Source organism: Typha angustifolia, chromosome 7, assembly GCF_048772165.1.
Source record: "Typha angustifolia cultivar Huaian chromosome 7, ASM4877216v1, whole genome shotgun sequence".
NCBI lineage: Eukaryota > Viridiplantae > Streptophyta > Magnoliopsida > Poales > Typhaceae > Typha > Typha angustifolia.
This window is the reverse complement of record NC_133245.1, coordinates 6,873,091-6,896,518: the sequence shown is the minus strand read 5'-3', so window position 1 is coordinate 6,896,518 and position 23,428 is coordinate 6,873,091. Positions and strand designations below refer to the sequence as shown.

The 23,428-nt window shown below is 36.6% G+C and overlaps 1 protein-coding gene across 4 annotated transcripts; it reads left to right on the top strand.

Annotated features, from left to right (window-relative positions):
* The first annotated feature begins 5,514 nt into the window (after window positions 1-5,514).
* LOC140763293 (uncharacterized) lies at window positions 5,515-22,281 on the top strand. Of its 4 annotated transcripts, none has more exons than XM_073101419.1 (11): window positions 5,515-6,024; window positions 12,061-12,440; window positions 12,535-12,624; window positions 12,787-13,026; window positions 13,459-13,680; window positions 13,758-14,100; window positions 14,184-14,359; window positions 14,444-14,511; window positions 14,595-14,644; window positions 20,995-21,050; window positions 21,757-22,281. In XM_073101419.1, exons 1-11 carry the CDS (start codon window positions 5,634-5,636, stop codon window positions 21,814-21,816), a joined length of 2,076 nt encoding a protein of 691 aa, XP_072957520.1. In that variant the 5' UTR covers window positions 5,515-5,633; the 3' UTR covers window positions 21,817-22,281. The 4 variants fall into 4 exon arrangements, with proteins under 4 accessions (XP_072957520.1, XP_072957517.1, XP_072957518.1 ...); XM_073101416.1 differs by having other exon boundaries at window positions 12,049-12,440; window positions 21,757-22,280; XM_073101417.1 differs by having other exon boundaries at window positions 12,049-12,440; window positions 13,758-14,094; window positions 21,757-22,278.
* The last annotated feature ends 1,147 nt before the right edge of the window (window positions 22,282-23,428 follow it).

The window sequence follows — 23,428 nt, the reverse complement described above, 5'->3', positions numbered from 1 at the left end:
AGCAAGATGGTTCAGAGGATGACTGTATTGGAGTACCAAGCTGAGTTTGAAAAAGTTAGTAGTCATTGTGAGCTACCTTAGCCCAAATCGACATTGATGAGCACATTCATTTTAGTGCTGCGAGAGGAGATACAAGCGGATATTCGTGCTGTATATCCTACCACTCTTGAGGAGGCCTTTGAGAAGGCCGTGAGGATGGAACAAAAGCATAAGGTTCTAAAGATGGCAGCGAAAACCAATTGGGGTAACCGAAATGGGCGGTTTGCATCTAGAACGCCGGCTGAAAATTTTGCGGGTTCAAAAATAGTGGCTATGAGTACTAGACCGACCACGACCATCTTTGAGGCCTTCTTCCGATGTTAGAGGAGGTACAAGACCCCCCGTTCGAACTCTCACACCTCTCTAGGTGGAGGAGCAAAGAGCAAATGGGCATTTGCTTTAGATATAATGAGCGTTTCACCCCCGGTCATCGGTGTTCTAAACCGATCGAGAGTGTGATGCTTATCGACGGTCTTGAGGAGGATGATGAGGTTGTTGATGATGAAGAGTGTCCAAAGGAGGTCTATGAGGAGGCTGAAATATCGATGCATGCATATTCGGATACTTCCGCGCTGAGGACGTTACAAGTAGACAGACTCGTTAGAAAGCATTGTGTGCACATCCTTATCGATTCGGGGAGCACACATAACTTTCTAGACGAGAAGTTAGTAAGGAGATTGGGTTTGGATGCCGAATCGACCACAGAATTTGACGTTGCTATTGGAGATGGCACAATGCTTAAGGCGGAGAGCTTATGTCGTCGGGTCGGTATACAGGTGCAAAGACACAACATCATTGTGGACTTGTACCCATTGGTGCTGCGAGAAGTGGATATTATCCTTGGTACTCAGTGGTTACAGTGTTTGGGACCCGTCACATTTGATTTCTGAAACATGTGGATGATATTTAAACAAGGAAACAAAGATGTGTAGCTTAATGGTGTTTGATCTTCGCTAATTCTTGTGATGCAGCCTATGGTGGGGCTGCCTTATGCGTATGATTTGGCCTATCTTCTTCAGTTAGGACTAATAGGAGATGAGCCTCAAATGAGTTCAAGTACTACCATTGAATTGTCTAATTTATTAAATAACTTTTTTGAATTGTTTGAGGAGCCACAGGAGTTGCCACCGAGGAGAGCGGTGGACCATCGCATAGAGATTATACCTAGGGATGCATCGGTGAACGTGAGGCCATATCGATATCCACATGTACAAAAAGAAGTTATCTCAAATATGGTAGCCGAGATGTTGGAATAAAGCCTCATTCAACTAAGTTATAGCTCATACTCATTCCCCATGCTATTGGTGTGAAAACAGGATAGGACATGACATTTTTGTGTCGACTATTGGGTACTAAACGCTATTACCGTCAAGGATTGGTATCCCATTCCGATTATCGAGAAATTACTGGACGAGCTTGTATGGGCGACTATATTTAGTAAGCTTGACTTGAGGGTCGGGTGATACGAACTGAGTCAGATCAGATCACATCAAGGGGAGATTAGACTCAATGGATTGAGTCTAGTTATCTTATTTACTTATTTGGTTTAGTTAGAATGTTAGGATTTTATTTAATTAGCTAAATCTAACTCTGTACAGTTTTAGAAAAATATTCTAAAAATATTCTATAGACTTCCGAATAATATCAAACTAGCTGGATAAGATCGTCAACCTCCAAATCTACAACTTTGGTATTTATAACTTCTCCAGATTTGGAATCTATCTATGGCGAAATAAAGGATTAATCCGAGAAAGATAAAGAAGGCTGATTTAGTTAGTTAACTAGCTTTATCTTGTTGTTTGAATTTCAAATAAATCGGATAATCCGCATGTGGATCCGACCGACTGTGGATTTTTACTCCTATAAATAGGAGTGGACATGTATTGATAATTATGGAATGGAATTAAATCATTGAGAGAAATCTGAGTTTAGCCATTTATTATTCTTATCCTTATCTTTTTACATTAATCGTTGAATTGTCGTTATCTTCATATGAGTAGATCTTAATCGTAGATCCCTTTCAAGCATCCAAACCTTAGCCACATCCTACCTCTAGTAGCTACCCTACTACACGGCCATCCACCACCACCCTTGGCTGTCCACCACCGTCTGACGGTCGCCACAACGTCGGAAACTACCGTATCACCTTCCCTGACCTATCTTCACTATTGTATTTTTATGTTTTCATCCTGACCTTTGATTTAGGTAAAGCTAGAGCCATTAGAACCCTATCTCATAAGGCTACCTTCACCTAAATTTTCATAATCATCCTACTGACGGATCATTCCAAATATGGTCTGTAATACATAGAAGCCATACTAATGCAAGGAGGACGTCTCATTGCCTATCTTAGCAAGGCTTTATCACAAAAATCTTAGCAGTTATCGATTTATGAGAGAGAGATGTTGGCAATTCTACATGCGGTGATAAGGCCTTATTTGATCGGTAGGCGATTTATTATCCGAACCGATTAAAGGAGCTTTCCATACTTTATGGGACAACGTATACACAATCTGGCACAACAGAGATGGGTCACAAAATTGTTGGGATATGATTATGAAATATAATATAAGGAGAGAACAGAAAATAGACGGCGGATGCACTATCACGCCAACATGATACCATCGAGCTTGCAGTTTATTTTTTTTCCTACCTTTCCCTTCCTTAACGAGCTGGGGTATGCATGTACATCTGACCTAGATATTTTGAGATTATTGCAGGAGATGATGGATGATCTAGAGCATCATGTGGAGTTGGAGAATTAAGGCAATTCGCTGTTGGACCACGAATGTATTCGGGTGCTTGCAAATAATTATGCGGTAGAAATTATTGGAGCACTTCCACCAAACTCTAGAGGCTAGTCATGAGGATGTCTTGAGAACTTATAGGAGAATATCTCAGAGTTGCACGTGGTCAGGATTAAGGCGGGATGTGAGGAGTTTTGTCCGTACTTGTGAAGTCTGTTAAAAGGCTAAGGCAACCACATTCAAATCGGCCGGATTACAATAGCCTTTACCTATACCGGATTATGTTTGGGAAGACATTTCTATGGACTTTATAGAGGGTCTTCCGCTAGTACGTGGTTATTCTGTTATCTTTGTGGTGGTTGACAAATTGAGCAAGTATGCACATTTTTCGGCATTGTCACATCCGTTTTTAGCCAAGTGGGTGGTTGGAATTTTTATTAGAGATGTTGCTCGGTTACATGACATGCTATGTACGATTGTCTCGGATCGTGATTGTGTATTAATGAACGACTTTTAGACTAAGTTTTTTAGATTGTAGGGGACTCGATTGAACTTCAGTTCGGCCTACCATCTAAAGATGGACGGCTAAACCGAGGTGGTTAATCGAGGTATTGAGCAGCATTTGAGATGATTTATTGGAGAGATGCTGAGACGATGGTTGGAGTTTTTATAGTGGGCGGAGTGGTCTTATAACACCGCCTACCATAGCAGTATTGGCATGACTCCATTTGAGATGGTATATGGACGCACAGCTCCGACGTTACGTGCTTATGATCTAGTGACATCTGTAGACCGGACGAAGGTGGACTTAGCGTTGATGGATAAAGACGCCACATTAAAAAGGTTGCGTGCTCATTTTAAACTTGCTCAAAATTGTATGAAGCAAGTTTATGATCATAGCCATAGGGAGCATGAGTTCGACATCAGTAGTTAGGTGTTTGTGAGGGTGCAATTTTGAGCGTCTAATTTATAACCAAAAGTTAGAACATCGCTACTTTGGTCCTTTTTGGGTGTTGGAGCGTATTGATTCGGTTGCATATCGTTTAGAACTACTGGAGGGATCGAGAGTGCATCCTGTCTTCCATGTTTTATTGTTGAGGGAGCGTATTGGAGATCATGAGATCGTTGGATCAGTTTTACTAGAGCCATTGGAGGAGATAGAGATTGTAGAGCCAGTTCGTGTACTTGCTAAGCACGGACAATGACATGGTACCAGATTGGAGATAGAGATTCTAGTTGAGTGGCTTGGCAAGCCATCCGATAATGCGACTTAGGAGTTGGAGACTGACATTTTGGAGCGTTTCCTCGAGTTTACACTTTAAGGGTAAGGTGGGGGAAGCATGGTAGGCTGATACACTTAGTTATGATATTTTCTTATTGCATTAGTTGTTTATTTTCATTAAAATAAAATTCCTGTAGGTTACGTTCGAATGCAAGAGTGGTCGTGTTCGAACGCCTGCTTCAGGTTTGCAAATATAGAGAACGCATATTGTGTGTTCGAACACGGTTGAGTAAGTTCGAACGCCCGCGCTCGAACGTCTGCATTGTGTTCGCACATACAAAGAACGTCTTTTGTGTGTTCGAATGCGATCGGGCACGTTCGAACGCGATCGACGAAAATCCACTAGAATTAGGGTTATTTATTGTTTTAGGACTTGTTGGCTAGCCTATAAATATGTGGATGGTAGCCAAATTCATTATGCTATTGGATTATTGATTTCTTGCCTCTTATCTTCTCTCTAAACTTTCTCCCTCCTAACTTCTAATCTCCCTCGTCTGTCGTGTCACCTCTCTTCTTTGGGATCTCGACCACTTCGTTCACTTTGTCTATATCCCTTAACCACATCCACTATCCACCTTTATCTCCATACTTATCCATAACCCTAACATCCAGTCCACCCGTCACTACCACCATCACCCACATTATTTCATGTTTTCGTCCTAGTTTCAGTTCGAATCTATGAAGGGTATAAATACAAAAATTATAGATCAAGAAGTTACGAATCTAATTCACTTGGTTTAGTAATTTTCTGACTACTGGAGAATATTTTTCCACGGTTTTACGGACTGATTCTTATAATATATCCAGATCTTGAAAAAATCGTTGCGTAGCCTATTTTTGGTACGAGAACCCATCATTAGACCACCCGAATCACATCACTGTGAGACATAATCATAGAGTTACAATATAAGTAAATATCGAAAGTGGATTTAAATTCAATGGGATAATATATGTAAGTTGAGATATGGTTGGAGAGAAGAATGTTTGTCGATGAAAGTATTCATCACTAGCAAAGCTTCATGTATTGCCGCAAGAACAGACCTGAGGAAAAAAAAATGAAAAACCAGAAAAAACAGATCAAGAGAAAAAGAAAAGAAATCCACAAAAATAGACCTAGAAATTAGATGAAATCCTTAATAAAAAACTAAGAAAAAAAAAGTTATAATGTCTCTAGTTGTGAGTGGACTTTCTAATTTGTGAACTATGCATAGTTATATAATATATGATTACATCAAAACATCTGAAATTTAATTATATTTTGTCTTTTAATTTAGTATATAAAATTATGTGCATATATTTCTTAAGGTTGATATATATATATTTTGTAATAATGAAGTCCACATGAATTATATACACGGTGCACGTTAGAATTCATTATTAGAAATTAAAAAATTAAAATATAATTAAATTTCAAAAGTTCCAAATTGCGTCGAACACATTTGCAAATCACTAGATCAGTCCGAATCCATTGGCCAGCAAGAACTATCTCGATCCGTTTCTCCTTAATTCTCCGCTGCCGCGGTTCCACTCTCTTCTCGTTCCATTTCGAATACCTAGCATCGGCGATGCCTCCTCGTACCAGAAGGAAGGCAACGGTCAATAAGCGAGCGGCGGCATCGTCGTCGGCAGCAGCGGAACCGCCGGATTTGTCTTCCCCGCGGGGGTTTCCAGAGAATAAGACCGAAACCCAGGCAGCGGAGGCGGCGAAAGAGGAAGCTATGGCGGAGGGAGACGTCACTGCACCGCCTGTTGCCGTAGAAGAGGTGAAAGTCCCAAATTTGGCGGCCAAGCAAGAATTATCAGAGGACACGGAAGGGAAAGAAGAAGCTGAGGTGGACGTCGAGGTAAGGCCAGCTGCGGGTGGAGAAGAAGGAGAAGCTCTGGACGTCCCGCAGGTCTTGGCCGAGGCAATTGTCGAAGACGAGGGTGGGGAGGACAAGATGAATGCTCAGGAAGGTAAGCGATTTACTGAGAAATGTTTTATATTTGTATTTTGAAATTCTAGTGGAAATGCTGTGATGAATAGATGGTGTTAGAACAGTGTATAATTATTAGAATTATTTAATCTCCATTTGTAAGAGGTAGTGAATATGCGGTGTCTAAGATAGCATCTTTCCAAAGATTGAACTTTTGTAACTAAGATGATAAATTACAGCTGCGTTTATTTCCTATTGGAAAAATGAAATAGATTTGGTAAGTGGAGCTAAGAAAACTACAATCATACTTGCTGGAAGTTTTTTCATCACAGAAAGAAAAAGAAAGGCTAGAGGCTGAAAATTATAACAAGGGCAGAACAAGAAAAATTGAAAGATTTGTAAAATAAACCATACATTTACTAAATATGTGTAGATCATATTAACTCCATCAACCCCTTGGGAACTTAGTTGTAGATGAATAAACAACCCCAACACTTTCTATGCAGGTCTTTATTAACTTTCAAAACCTGAAATTATAGATCTTTGTTGGACAAAATTTGTCTCTAAATGTGAAACTGTTCGTAGAAAAGAAGATTATTTAAGAACAAGTTTTGAAGATACATAAAATTTTCATGTTGGAGTTGTTCAGTAAGCAAATAAAAGCAAACTTTCCAAGATTTTGAGACCTTCGAGATGATCATTAACTCAAACCGTCAAGTTTTTCTGCTTGATGGTCGAACAAATTGAAGCATATCAATTTAATTTCTATACACAAATCTCGCTTTCAAGCTGCAACTGAGTTCTAGGTTTTAGCAATTGAATTTTTTCTTTTGGTGAACTAGTTTCCTCTAATTATTTTCTAAACATGGCATCATTACTTCAAAAGAAAGTTTTTTCGAAGAAATTTAAGCTGCTCACTTTATTCATCAGCCAAACTAATGTAATCTGAAATATAATGAAATACTTATTTATTGTTTAATTTTTATTAAACCAAAAATTCATCGGCCTTGAGATTAGACTAGTTTTCAACTTTGATGAAGAAAGAAACCTAAGCCTAAAATTAGTTTTAGGCTTCCAATGAGTCTTTGTGGAGAATATGCCTCTAATATTCAGCAGGATAACAATAGATATATGGATATTTGTGTTAAAAAAATACGAAGTGAAAAATATGAAACAGAAAGAAGAGGAGGCAACAGTTTGAAGGCTCAAAGCGGGAGAATGACGATAGACATACCAAGCTATATGAGTGAGGAACATGAGTGACATATAAGGAAAAGGAAGAACAAGCCCCTAAGCTCAAAGGAGGAAGAAAAAGAAGAGATGGGTGATAGGACATTTACCAGAGAGAGGTAGAGAAGGGCACCCATTCTTATTTTCTTGATGAGGGACAAGCTAGATGAGTATGACTCGTGCTTAGGTAATGCTATCAAATAAGCTTATCACCCTCCAAGTAGCACAAGCTTGACTCATTTTTGGCTTGGATCAAGTACCTTCACTTGCTTAATGAGTTGAGCTATAGATCCGCATCTGAGCTTCTTTAACAAACAAGCTGAATTTGAGTTGGGCTTGTCTTGTAAGTTAGATAAATATGTGAAATATGTAGCTATACATGATAACCTGCATGCCAACACGGGGGTCAGGGCCTGCTCTTTCTATAGGGGTGATGTTGGTTTGAACCACCACACTGCAATATTGATGCCTAACTTTTAAATTTCTGCGCTATATAGTTAGTCACACATTGGAAGCTTGTTAGGGAGCAATAACCTTTAAATACTCTTCTCTAACTTTCCTAAGAAGTTTTGCATAGCTTCCTAAAGTAAAACATCACTTTTGTATTTGACCTGAGCTTAAGGTGTAGATATTGGGGCTAACAGAACTCAAGTGGGCCTTAACCGGTTTGCTTTAGCTTCGGTTGTCTACAATACTAATTTAGGTAAGGATTTTATTAGATTTGAAATAGGACATTGAATTTCTTTTTTTTTTGGATCTGATTTTCTGCTTAATTTTTGGCACTAGTAATTTCTTCAAAAAGGACATATTTAGTTTGGTTAGAGTCCTATTATGTTTAGGTTTGAATCCCTAGTGAATGAGAACCCTATTATGTAGTACACCAATCTTTAGGTATCCAAAAAATGTTCCAACAAGTAGTGGATACTATAAAGAGAAAGTAGATGATTAGATATTTAGATAGTCTAATAGGCCTAGAAATCCTTCCTAACCCAAATCTAATCCAATGTCCAAATCTAAGGGCTGATCTATCCTCTAATTTCGGATAGTATGATCTGCACATCATTAGTTCTCTTATTGCATATATACTAACCAATTGACTAAACAAATTTAAGTAGAACAGTAATAAAACCTGTATTGACTCAAAACAAACTGATAAGCCTAATCAATAATGAAATTAGAAAATGGTTTAGTTAGCAAGCAGCTGAATTTTAGTTCTTCTTGAAGGTTGTAAGCTTATCCCACTTATAGTGCTTTTCTTGATGTGAAGTTAAATTAGCAGTCTCTGTCTTTTTCTATCTCAATTCTCAACCTCCCTTTCTCTTATACACACATGGCCACAGTTTGTTAACTGACTAATTTTCCTTATGCGTGTTATAAGAGATTGTGAAAGGTTCATATTGAGACGGTAATGAATTAGGGATAAAGTGCACTGATATGGGTTAGACATGGTTACTTCGAGTGTGTGTAACTGAGCAACTATATCTCGTATTTTTATGATGTGTTTCATAGATAAAAGCAAGACCTTTATACTTCATGGTTGGCAATTTACTCATTAGATAGCTGGCAAATGCTTTATAGGAACATATAAACTGCTCTTCAATTTTTTACAAGTAATTTGGTTGTTTAACACTCAGGGATAGATCCTCAAATGTTCTTTCCAACACATGTTTCATCAACAGAAGAATCTATTAGTTAGATCAGTCCTATTTTTCATAATAAGCCCTCCCCTCCTTAGTAGTTGATCTATAGGAGTAGCTGGTTTGTGTCCCTTAATACAAGATCCATATCCATCCAGCTCATGTAATCAAGATTTGATCTACCATTCAGTGAAATTTGACTATTAAGATAAAAAATATTGCTAATGGTACTAGAAACAAAAGCAAGGGAAATAGCTAAAAAAACAAACAAACTAAACATCAGACAATCATTATCAACTACAAATTGCCACACATATATGCAACTTTATTAATTCATTCCAAAATCACAAGTTATGTATCAACAAGCATTCCAAGGGAATTCAAATATATATATATATATATATTTTTTAATTTATTTATATTTGGTGAGTTGCTAGGTGATGACATTATATACCTCTCCTTTGAGATTGAGTTACAACTGCAATTAAGCTTACTCATTTGATGAGATTGTTTCACCTGTAGAGACTGGTAACAAGTTCAACATCTTAGGCCAAAGTGGATAAGGTATATAAACATTTTAGAAGATAGTTAAACAAACTGATCATGGTATTGATTTTTAGACTTTGATTTATCATTTTGGTTGCAACTTGCAACATAGAAATTTTGATGTCTTTCATGGTCCAAAGTTCTTGATTTAAGTACCATTGATTTTCTCCTCTATTCAAAGTTTCCACCTTGACAAAATTTTTCTTTAATCAGTTCTTTTTGTCCAATAACGATTAATCTCTGCAAATTGTTCGACCACTAGATCGTAGAGATCAAATCTAATTATATCATACTTCATTAGGTTATTGTTGATATTTTCTTGCGGTCATTAGGTTGATCTCAACATTCCCATATGAACTAAAATTGGTGATATTTAGGGTTACTGCATTCCTATTATTTCTTTTTACCATATTTAGGTTAACCGAAGTTTTTCTCATCCTTTAGAAGAAGTGATAACTCTGAATATGGTTAACAAGTATATTTTTATGCTAGAACAATAAGATAAAGAAATTGTAGGTAAACGGGAATCAATATTTTATGAATTTTTATTAAATATGAATATGACCATGATCTTACAATTAAGTATGATTTTTATCTTCTTTTGTTGTGAATTGATGTTGCTCTTATAAGATAAATTGTTGTTTTAAATATCTTTTTATATGAAATTTGAGAAGTAAAGTTTAAAATTTTGTTTGATTTGCAATCTAGCTGCATGATCAAGTTAGACTCTGTTCTATTGTAATTTATGAGCTTTCATCATCCAAGATATCAATCTATATCTTATGTTCTATTTTATTTTCTATTTTATTTCAGCTTCCAACTATGGGATTTACAGATTTACATCTAAGACTCTTTGGGAACTAAGAAATGACATCAATTAAACAGAAAAGAATACTATCCAAAGGAGCCTATTATACATGTTGTAGACATCCAATCTCCTATTTGATAGCTCTATGTACCAATTGAGTCGTTGATCCAAAATCATATGTAAGGAAAAGGTGATGTGACACGGGATGAGAACTGTTGCAATATAGGGAAAGACAAGGAGATATGTAGATTGATGCACAACGAGAGAAAAATATGGTATCCATGAATCCTTTCTTCGTTGAAGTACTTTCTCTATGCTAGCATGATTAGATAGATAAGAGAGGGGAAGATAACGCATTTGGCTATGGGGAAAGGAAGACAAACACCTGACTTGTTAGGGGGTGGGGGGTGGATGGAAATGATGGGAGTGGGAGAAGAGATACATGTGAAATTCTTCACAAGAATAATATTCATATTTCCATGATAATTTCTCTTATTTTTGGAATTTCACGGAATTTCACCCTTGGCTCTATATAAAGAGGTGAAGATTATAACATTTAATATTATCTAAACTAATCAGAATTTTCCTAGTCTAATTTGTAGTCATACCAGGACTTTTTTTAACTTGAAAATCGGCCAAATCCTAACAAGACTTGTCGTAAAATAAACCAACAACCAAATATGCTACATTTTAGAAGTTTTGGTCAAATAAGGTACTCTAGAAATAAACCAAAAAAAGTTCTCATTATCCACTGTGCAAATCTCATCTCATGATCTATTCTTCATGAGTAATGTTTCAGAAGTGACCTTCCTTCAGGTAACTCCATCTTCATATTTGATAATTGGATTTCCTTAATCATTGTATTTGATGGATTTTGAACTTCCTCTACTACCAAATTGATGTGATGCAGGATGAGAAACATGCCAATATAGGGAAAGATAAGAAGGTATGTTGTTTATTGTCCAAAGAGCGAAAGCATTGGGTATCCATGAAGCCCTTTTTTCTATCTCCAAGTACCCTTGCATTACTGGATTGTTAAATAGATAGGGGAAGGAAAGATAATCCACCTGGCTGTGGGGAAGAAAGGCAAACCACCTAACTTGTGGGCAAGAAAAATAAGAGAATGGGGAATCCACCACAAAAGAGAAGAGAGAAAGAGAAGGAGAGAACGAGGAGGATGAGATACAAGTGGAATCAAAGAATAATATTTGATTCAAATGTCCATGACAATTTCTCTTTTTTTTTTCAGAATTTCCCTCAACCCTATAAAGAAGGTGTAGAGACATCATTAAATCATTATATAAACTAATTAGATCTTTCTCAATCTAATCTATTATTGTTTATCAAACTAGGACTCTTTTGACTTGAAAATCAACCATATCCTAACGAAATTTGTCCTAATACAAAATAACAACCAAATCTCTTAGATTTTAGGAGTTTTGATCAAATAAATCTAATTTTTACCCAAAATATAGACCCGAAAATAAAAAATGAAACATCTAAATTCCCATTGAAAGGGCAAGCTACTTCTTCTATTTCTATGGTATGTTTTCTGTTTTCTCATTGGATAGATCTAAAAGTATAAAGATTGCTTAGTATTCAGAGTCTATGCTGTGTCCAACTAGGTGACCTGACATGATCTCCTTGGGTTGAACTTTCCCTTTGATTCTTGAACTGGAGGCTGACTAGCTTTGGAAGATAAATATCTTTTCCCATATTCCATGATAGAAAATTTATTTACTGCCCTGTGCAGTCTTCTTATTTTCTCATTCTTTTAGCAAGTTGTTTATATACTGAAAATAAAAGTCAAATGTACATATGTATTGACATTCATATGGCATAGGAGTGACTGAAGAGAGGACACCAGAAAGTGATGCGGAAGATACCATTGGAACTGTTGCTAATGAAGATCAAGATATTGATGGATTAAATGATGGTAGTGACAGTAGAAATGACACCGATGATGCAAGTAAGAAGGAAATTGACCCCTCTCTAGATATGCATCTCCCTACGAGTGAGAGTGAAAGGAAGGAATTTGAGATATTTGTTGGTGGGTTGGCTAAAGATGCTAATGAGGAAGATTTAAGTAAAACTTTTGGTAACTTTGGTGAGATTCAATCTGTTCGAATAGTTAAAAATCTATCAACAAAAAAGAACAAGGGTTTTGCATTTATTCGTTATGCTACTATTGACTCTGCAAAGAAGGCTCTCACTGAGCTAAGGGATGGCATCGAGGTTGAAATTAAACCCTTACATCCTTCAGAAAAAGGTTTTTTTTATTTCATCTTACATAATGACCAACTCCTTGTATGTGCATTATTTTGGTCAGGTGAAAGGCAAGCGGGTTGGGGTATCAGCTAGTCAAGTTAATGCCACCCTTTACCTTGGGAATATCTGTAAGACTTGGACAAAAGATCAGGTATGATATCATATTCATATGTGCTTCAAACTTGTTTTCAGCTTGTTATGCATAGTAGCAAAACTTAAAAAGTATCCCTGTACTTTTATGACTGCCTATTGGTTGTTGAAATTCATCTAGAGGACCGATATGGTCTCATTGTCCAAAATGTGGTGCCTCCAGGTGGTTGAGACTCTAAAAAGCTTTGGAGTTGAAGAAGTTTTGCACATAGTCTTGCCTCTTGATCCAAATAAAGAAATGAAAACCAAAGGCTTTGCTTTTCTTGAGTTCGCTTCACATTCTGATGCCATGTTGGCATTTCAGCGCTTAAGAAAACCAGATGCTTTATTTGGCTGTGATAGAAGTGCTAAAGTTGCTTTTGCACAAACTCCAATTAATCCAAGCGAGGAGCTTCTGTTGCAGGTAGATATGCCCTTTTCTTCTAATTAGTTCTGTTTCTAATCAGTGGACCATGTTGATTTTTTTTTATCTGTTGCCCTGCATCTTTGACAAATGTGGGTGCCTATCAATGCTACGTACTCTACTATACAGTAGATTGATGGAATTGGATCTTACTAATAATGATGGGCTGTGTGCCTGTATCCAAAAGTTATGTTGCCAAATGTATGTAATTTGTAACCTGTTATCTTTTCACTAAATGCACAATAAGCCATGCCTATTAGGAGATTCCTTATTCTCTTAAATATTATGACATGCAAATTTGCAAAACTCCAAGTGCTACACTGCATTCTAAACTGCAGATTCACTTTGAGCATAAGAGATCAAACCTTTTAAGTAAATTGGAAAGCCGGGAATTTATCCTTGACAAGTAAAGAAACTTTGGTTTGTTTTCAGGTCAAAACCGTGTATGTTGAATGCATTCCTTCTTCATGGGATGAGGAGAAACTGAAAGAACTCTGCAAAGAATATGGGAACATTGATAGAGTAGAGATAATACGGAAATTGAATAAGACTAAAAGGAAAGATTTCGCTTTTATTGAATTTTCTTCTCGCGAAAATGCATTGGCTTGTATTGAAGGAATAAATTCTGATCAGATAGGGGAAGGGGAGATAAAGGTAATGCACCTTTATTCTGTTTATTTCTTTATTGATATCTTTATACTGAAATAATTGAGGGTCATTTCTGGTTTAAGGTTAGCGCTAGTCTTGCTAGGCCCATAAGCAAGAAGAGGCGGCTTGCTAAGCAGGGTACTAGAGGTGGCTTTAAAGTTAACAGTGTTGAAGAAGCCACTGGACAAGCTAGTTCATCGAGGAGGAAAAATCCCAAGTCAAAGGAGGTTGTTGTTAAAGAGAGCAGTGAACCTAAATTGCTAAAAACTAATGAAAGTAAGCCATCTGTATTAGAAAGTAAAAGAACTAAGGGAAAAGGTGCTCCCCAAAAGGCAGAATCTGTTAAAGGTAAAAAACATGGTCTGAGAGGTGCGGACACTGTCATCAATGAAAGGCCACCAAAGAAGGCACGAAGGAATCGTAAGTGTGAGATAAAAAAATCAGTTGCTGCATTGCTGTGATGAAAGATTTGGTATCAAAATATATGTTGATGTTTGGTAAACATGCAGGTGACATTCGTTCAAGACCTTCTAATGGCTTGGGCAGCCAAAGGATTATTTACACAGGACAGCCAGCTGCCAGGCATTCAGTACAGCAAACTGCATATACACCTAGTTATGCATGTACTTATCAAGCTTATGCATATTCTGGGCCTTCTGGATCTAATATTCGTCAGTCTGATCTGGTAATTTTCTAAACCCCACCCTGTTTTCTGACTTTTCTTCATATTTCTGTTAATAACATACAAATTGTTTGGTAATACGTCCAGGAACCTCATGCAGGATACCTTCCTGTGGGTAAACATATCCAAAATACCTATGGGTATGATCAAAGAAGGTATGCCTTCTGTTAACTACATATGGATTTATCTTTTGCACTATGACAATTGTTAATTTGGTCCCCTTATCTTGTATTATTAGAGCTGATCTTTATGATAACCACCAAAGGAGGGTTTCTACATATGCTGGAGGTAGCATCCTAACCATAAAATTTATTAGGCTGTTCTTTTATGATAATATTAGATTTTCTTTAAGTTTGTGACAAGAATTTTGATCCTCTCATAAACATCCTTTTGATCTTGAAACCAATAGTTTAACTTTTTCTCATAAATTCTTATGGTGAATATTAACATGTTGCATTGGCACAATCAAACAATGCATAAATTTTGAATGCATACATACATAAATACATGATTTAGATTTCAAATTTCACTTTAAACCTCTGAAAAAGTATTTAACACTTTAGTAAACATTGAGTTCATCTAGCGATTTGTGTAAGCTTATCCCTACATGAGAAAAAATGAGAGCACTTTATTCCATCTTGTGATTAGCTTTGTACAATCTCAGCTTGCAAGCAATATTTTGGAAGTGTTAAAACTTTTTTTCTGGAGGATGTAGTCCAACTCTCTCTCTCTCTCTCTCTCTCTCTATATATATATATATATTTTTTTTTTTTTTTTTCATTCTATTACATTTCAAACTGTTTCTCTACTGTAAATTCTGGTTTTGGTTATTAATTATTTTGCCTTTATTTTTCTTACCCCATAGTTTGTGTCACCGTTATTCTAGTGGAACTATTATTAGGGCAGGCATTTTACCTTTCGTTTGAGTATTATGCTTCTTCTAGTGTTAAATTACTTGATATTATCTGGTTTTTTCTGACATTTGAAGGATGTCCCGTTGATTCACTTCTAAGTAATTTTGGAACTCTCCCTTTTTTTCTGTTGATTAAGATACAATATGTTGAAAACACCTGAAACTAGGGACTCTGAATTGGGGGTTAAATGAGCCAAGCTTGAGGGAGCTGAGGTCAGCTCGTTTGGCTCAGAACTTCTAAAAGCCAAGCTCAAACTTGACTCAAGCTCAAATTTGAGCTGACTTAGGGGTGCTCAAGCTTAGATTCAGTCAGCTCAATGCCTCAATCAACTCACCTTGTCAAATCCTAGCTCGGTTAGCTAACCTTTCGAAATCCAAAAGAAGGTGTCATATGTTTCCAGTAAGATACCAAACAGGAAACATCCTGCTGTAGAATGAGAGTATTGAGTAAAGGATGAAGTAACAAAAACCCACAAAATCCACATTGAGAAAGAATAAACAACCTCAAAATATCATATTATTTATTAATATACAATAAGAACATCTCAAGCCTTTATATGGGCAAAAAGAATAAAAGAGAAATAAACTAATATACAAATATTCCTATCTCATGTCCAGTCATCTAGCTAGAGTGTCATTGGGTGGTCTATTTTCCTGCATCTAGCACGAGTACACATGTCTAAAGGTGGTGTATACACTAGCTTTCCCAGGGTGGGAGAAATTTGACTCAGTCAAGTGGGACAAAAGGGGCTTTGATAGAACTTCAAAATGTCCGAATTGATTTGTTGTAGCTTATCTCGTGTAATCTACGTTCTGTTAGAATTCGGACTATCTCTCTATTGAACTAGGAAATGGTGAACTCCTCTTTCGGTATTAGATGTTAATTGTTTATCCAAAATAGCCTATCTTTTCCTTTTATTTGGATGGAAAATGGGAAGTGGTAAAATCAAAAGTAGACATATCTAGAGGGATAAAAATAGGTAGAATTAGGATAGTCAAGGGAGATTTATAAGCAACTAATTCCTCAATATTAAAAGTAGAACTAATGCCTTAATCAGAGAAAATATTGATGACATAAGCATTAGGTCCTGCATGTTTCAATATTTGAAAAAAATCCAACACTATGAGCTTGCAACTTCCTTGCAATTTTAGATTCATATGGGTCTAACACGAACCATGACATAATCTTCAATATAAAATTTCTTAGCTGCCTATGTAAATCGGCTTGTAGTTTATAGTTTATATTGAAAGATTACTAGTTTTGATTTACTTGTGGATCTCTTGATGTAGTGAATAAACATGATATACAAATTCTCTGTGGCCTTAGAGACTCTAGAATAAGGCGAAATAGGGAAAATATCTAAAGGTTTATGACCTTTAAACTGAGGACAACCTCAGATGGCCTCATGTCTATAGACCTGTTGATCGAGTTATATAGAAATTAAGCTATAGGAAGAATGGAATCCCAATTCCTATTATGATCACAACGACACACCGTAAAAAATTCCCAAGATTTTCGATTGACAACCTTTGAGTGGCCATCAGTTTGAGGGTGATATACTATTGAAAATTTTAGTTTTGTATCTATCATGTGCTATAATAATTTTCAAAAGTAACTCATAAATCCAACATCCTGATCCAACATGATAGTCTTAGGCAAGCCATACAACTTGACTAGATGGTCAAAATATAGTTTAGCAATCAAAAGTTTTAGTACAAGAAATAAATAAGCCTATTTTTAGAAAAACGATCTCAATCACAAATATAGAGTTGTACTTTTCAAAGGTAGGTGGTAAGCCAAGTATAAAATCCATATTCATGTCTTACTACGGATGATCTAGTACAGATAACAGAGTGTATAGATTAGTTTTGTTCTTGCGATGCTTGACTAATTAGCACGTTCAACACATACCAATAAACTTGGCTACATCACATTTGAGGCTTGACCGCTAAAATTTGCATTCAACCTACTCGATAATCTTATCTCATCTGAAATGACCTGAAAGACCACCGGTGTGAATTTCCAAACTAAAAAGTCACATATAGATGTACGAGGTATAGAGTTTGTTGGCTTTAACTAAATACCCTTCATGAGGGAATAACCCAAAGATATATTTTGGTCATTTGATAAAGTGAAGTAGGATTCTTCAAAGTCAGGGCATTATCTTCCTTTAGTTTGTCAAATCTAGTGACTTTTAAAATTATAATGGAAAGAAGGTTAACTATTCGACAACCAAGTGCATCGACTGCTTTGTTTGCGACTTTGGCAATATATTTTGAGTAAAAAATTATATTCTTGTCAGTATTCAATCAAGCGACCATGCTTGACTTTGAGCTTTTTGCTAAGAATTGAGGCATTAGAGGGCTTTATGGTTAGAGTATTGCATGAACTCATGCATATAGCACGAACTCATGTGGAAATAAATAATGATGCATGATAAGTCTAGATAAATAACTGCATAGAGTTCTTTGTCATATGTGGAATACTTTTGTTGACTCATTTAGTTTATCTCTAAAATAGGCAACGAGTTAGTGTTCTTGGCTAAAGACGCCAATTATTTCAATTTTAGAGGCATCACATTCCATCTCAAAGGTTTTAGAGAAGTCAAGAAGACACATTACAGGAGCTTCCATTATTCTTCAATTGACTTTCTTGAAAGTTTTATTTGCAATGTCCATTGAAATCAATTTTCTTGAGGCCAGCAATCGGAAAGTTAATTGCACTGAATCCATAGATTAATCTTGAGAGCCTATGAAAACTGCAAACATTATGGATATTTTGCAACTCGGTCCAATCGACAATCCTTTTGATCTTTTAGGGATAGACACAGATTTCTTCTAATGAAATGATGAACCCTACAAAAATGACTTGATCAAAATGAAATGAACATTTTTTAGATTAGCATAGAGGTTGGCATTGCGAAGGGTGAGACTAACCTATCTCAAATTATCCAAATGTTACTCCTTCGACTGGCTACAATTTTTTTTTGTTATCAAAGTAGACTTGGAATTTGCCCATGAATGGTCAGAGCCATTTTTGCCATTTTTGTCATGACTTATATAAATATGCTTGATGCATTGGAAATTTCAAAGGCATCAAACAACAATTCATACAAGCCATATTTAGTTTTGAAAGCATTTATTTATTTGCTCGTGGTAGCCACTCTTCAATTTGATTTTGGAGAAAATTGTGGCTCCATCCATCATATCGAGCATGCTGTTGATGTGATCTAATGTTGGAGACTAACTGATCACTATGTAGATTCATGCAAATGTGACTTCACTAGTTACAGTGCAGCGAAACGCAAATAATTAATGCAGGAGATACGGTGATTTGTCAAAATATAGACAACGAATCACAATTTCAAAGAATTACTATTCTGGAAAAAAATTCCAAAATTCAGATGCTAAATTGCAACCACGTAGTACATGCCCCCATGGTCAAAATGATGACCCAGATTTGTTGAGATTTCTCTCTAACTTAGCAAGATACACCGTTAATAGTAAGTTAGTCCTTAACAGGAATATAAAAGCAGTGAATCAAATTTGGCAACAGTAGTAGCATTCAAGGTTCTAGCTATTAGGCACGAGGTGAACAATTCCACATGAGAAACAAGACAGATACTATTAAAGACAATTAGATAACACAAAAAATGATGTTAGCCGGTCTGACGAATCCATAAAAGAGTACGTTGTGGAGAGTGTAACCAATGCGGTGTGATGAAGGTAGTAGCCAGTGGGATGATGGGATGCTATGGTGGCAGATTTACTAGGCAAGGACTGTAAGTAACGGTGCGTAGTGGCAGTCGGTGGTGAACAGCGATGATGTGGGTCAACCTGTGGAGATGAATCAGCGACAATGGATATTGGAGCACATGAATGCTTTGAACTGGATGGCGTTAGATAGATGGCGGCATTGAGATGGGTGAGATGTGCCGTCAAGGTGGAGCGGATAGATACTATAGCTACAGTTCTGTAGGTGATATGGCATGAGTTGGTGGTTAGGTGAGGTGGGGTTGCTTGAGTGGATTTTGGTGCTGCAGCAGAAAATGGAAAAAGAAAAATCCAAATTTGGTTTATGGTGGGACATGTGGAGAAAATGAAAGAAAGGAAATGGAAATTCCATGCAAAGATTGGTGGGATGCGTGGAAGAAAATGGAATGGCTGTTGTAGACAATAGAAAGGAAAAAAAATCCATGTTTGGTTTAGGTGGATGGTGGACATGAGTTTTAGTGGGGATTTTTGTGGATTTGGGGGGAAATGCCAAATTCAAAAGTTGATAGATTTTGGTGGATTTGGGCATATAGAAAAGAAGTGGGGGACTAAGGAAACTGAATATTTTAGTAAAAGAATTTAATTCCACTTTCATTAGGTAGTGGAATAAATGCAAGGAAAAAAAGGAAAGAACTGGGCAAAGAAAGAAAGGTGTGGATATTTCAAAGAAATGACAAAAAATTTTTTTTAACAATTTATAGTGAATGGCGAGGAAGATGATCGATTTGTCTGTGGTTAGCTATTGAACGATGCATGAACAACTCAATTTTGGTGATCGTCGAGTCTCGCTTTGTGGCTCTGTGATGACGACTGGTTCTTCTCCTTGTTCGACTATGATGATCTCTTCGTGCAACTCAGAACTAGTTGTGCTTGACATGCAATGATGGTTCAGCAAAATCATTGGACAAATATTGGTCTGAGTTTGAGACAATCTAGCATTTGTGGCATGAGTGGTCAAGTGAAAGAACTTCGGCTTTGATACCAGAAATGATGTAGAACGAGAGAATCAAGTGAAGAATGAGGTAACAAAAATATGTGGAATGCACGCATAGCGTATTGGAGTTTACCAATGAGAAAGAATAAACAACCTTAAAATATCAAATTATTCATTCCCTTGCAATAAGAACATCTCAAGCCTTTAGATAGGTGAAAAGAACATAAGAGAAATAGACTAAAATACCCAATATAAGAAGACTAAAATGCCATCAACATTAAAAATTGCTCTCTTATTACTTATCGCCTAGCCAAGGTGTCACCGGGTGAGCTACCCTCCTGCGTTTGTGCTAGTACATATGTCTAAATGTGGTATCTGCCTATATCCAACCACTGTAAGACAAGAGAAGTGCTTAGCAATGGTGTAAATACAGACCTACTTTAATAAATATCTTTCTGATGTGGGGTAAATGTGAGACTACAGAAAAAAGTAGGTAGTATTAAAATAGGATTTGAACTCAGGGACCATTATAAACAATAATGGCGCTCCAACCAACTGGGGCAGAACATTTTATTGCCTGTGATGATCACCTACTGCAGGTTATTGCCTCTGGGGGGCAACGGGCCTCAGCGATTGTCTTCCTTAGCAGATAGGCAGGGAGAGAAAGGAGTGTCACCTCTAGAAGGCATCACATGCACTCGTCATAACTCGTGTTGTGCTAAGGGCATGGCAAGCAGTGATTACTATATCAATCTATGCTAAAAGGTATCTTTGGAAAGTTAACATGTATCTGTGCATTGATATACTTGTAAAGCAGCATCCTCAAAATTAACTTGGTCAGATTGCCAACTATTTGGTTGTAAAGATCTTTTTATGTAAATTCTCTAGTTCTCTACCTGATTTTAGTTAGTAAACATATTTCAAAGACAAATTGTGTGTTCTTTTGTAATAGCTTCTCTTTGAGTAAATTATGATCATTCAAAGTTTTTCCCTTAATTAAATTTTGTGTTGTGACAGCTTCATCACAGGTTCGAAATTCTTATCCTGGGTACAGAAGCCATGCCAGCTATGAGGTTTGTACTGACCTAATTCATATGATATCTTTTGGTTATCTATCTTTTTACCATTTTTGAAATAGTGCGAGTTGGATGATCATATTGCATTGGATACTTTTATCAACCCTAGGTATATAAGGTTTAGTTGCACTGCTATTGAGACATATGAGAACAATTAGAATATCTGATTAATATAATAGAACAAACATCTTTTCCATTATTGAAGTATATTTTGGTTGTGCAAGCTCCATAGTCTGCTCATAATAAATCCACTTCTAATGTAAAGATTCTAAAGTAAACTATCTGGAAAGAGGAAGATGCTCAGATGGATTACAAGCTAGGCAAAACTTCGTAACATGCACTTGGTGAGAAAAAAGCTTGATTTTAGTGAGTAATTGACATTTTAGTTAATATATGTTAATTTATAGCTGTTGATATGGACGGTCTCCCTTCTTTCAGTCTTGGAACACTAGTTAGAATCCTGGTTTTAAGGGCATTGACAGACTGAATCTCGGAACCACTCATCTCTCCATAAAACAGATGAGAATCCCCTCCTTAGGGGTACTTCTGCAAGTTCATGTTGGCCTTTCTTTTCCAATTTTATTTTCTGCGCGAACCCCTTATTGATTTCTTAACTGGGTAAATTGAGTCTTATTTATTTCCCTCTTCGAGGAATATTTTTTTTTCATATGCATAATCAATGATATATTTGATGTTCTTGCAGGCTGGTTATGCCTATCAAAGGGGTGGATCATATTCTGGCAATGGCAGATATGCACCTTAAATATCATTTTACTGACCTGCATCTTGAACTTCCTGACGATTCTCTCTTCTTGGACTATTTTCTTATCTCTGTAAGGTGTTGTTATTGTATCATGCTTGTGTAGGTGGGCTAGTTGGGGATGAAAAAGAAAATTAGTTCGCATATGGTACTAGGTCCCTTTGCTTTGGTTACTGAAAACTGATTCATTTTTATGAGAGTGAAGAGGATCCATCTACTTAAACCGTACAAAGCTTCCTTATTTACAAGGTGACGAAATTAAAAGTCATTCCTCGAGTTGGAACTGTGAGAGATAACGAGTTTTTGACCCAAGTAGGTCTTCTCTGAGACATTTACCAAAAAGGTACATCCCCGAATTTAATATGCAAACGTGTTTTTTTTTTTTTTTATGGACATGTTAGATATTACTTTGTTGGACTGAAATAGTTAACATTTTATACTACAAATAAATGTCACATTTAAATCCTTATGTTACTGCTTGACAGTTTAGTTTAAAACTAAATTACTGATTTTATTAGTGCTTTGAGCTTTAAAACACGGCGCTAAACATTGATTTTATTAAGTTTGGAGGTTGGATTACTTATATAAATAAATTGGGTTACACTTTTTTATACTTATGATTAACATCGGACGGATAGTTTTTTTTGTGAAATTTAACCAAACGATGTCAAAATGATGAAAATATATTTATCATGTTTGTTAGAAAGATATGTAAGATTTTGAAATAATGTTACTAACCGACTAATCATGGTGTACAGTTAAATTTGATAGAAAAATTAATAGTTTTATTTTAGTCATAAGTACGAAGATTAGTTTGAGATTTTTTTTTCAGTATAACGAGGCAGAGTGATTTTAAGCCTAAGTTAAAATTGGTAAAAACATATTTAACCCAAATAAATTTTTACAAAATTGGCTGGGAAGGGGGACGGAGACTGAGGCTTTCGACATCTCTAGCATTCATTAATCCAAACTATATAATATCCAGATAGGTTTATCACCCGGAGAAATTGGCCATCTTTGTTTAGCAAGAGAGCTAGTGAGGCTCGAAAGCAGGGGATAATGGATGTGTTGCATGTCCGAGGGCTGGAGACCAGAGAAAAGTACCTTGGATCATCTTATCACCTATCCTCACCTCAAGGTCTAAAACGGAAGCTTTCATGTTCATTTGGGACAAGCTTAGTCTGAAGCTAGCAGGCTAGAAAAATGGGCCCACTCATATATGTCAAGCTTAGTCTTGTGCTGATCAAATTGGTCGTCTTCCATATCCACCTATTTCATGGGCACTTCACTCATTCCGAACTCTCTCTCTCTCTCTCTCTCTCTCTCTCTCTCTCTCTCTCTCTCTCTCTCTCTCATTATAAAGCTCAATGCGGCTTTAAGGAATTTCTGGTGGGGCGTGGATGTAGATCACAGACACCTTTCATCTCATAGGATGGGAAAGCAGCATGTGTAAGTCATCAGACAGGAGGAGGTTTGAGAGTCCGTGATCTAGCTCTGGTGAACAAGACTCATCATAAAGCTCTGGCTAGGAGACTAATTAACAACCCAGCTACGCCTTGGGGTGCCTTGATCAAAGCAAAGTAGTTTTAAAAGAAGCTGCTCACGGCCCCAATGA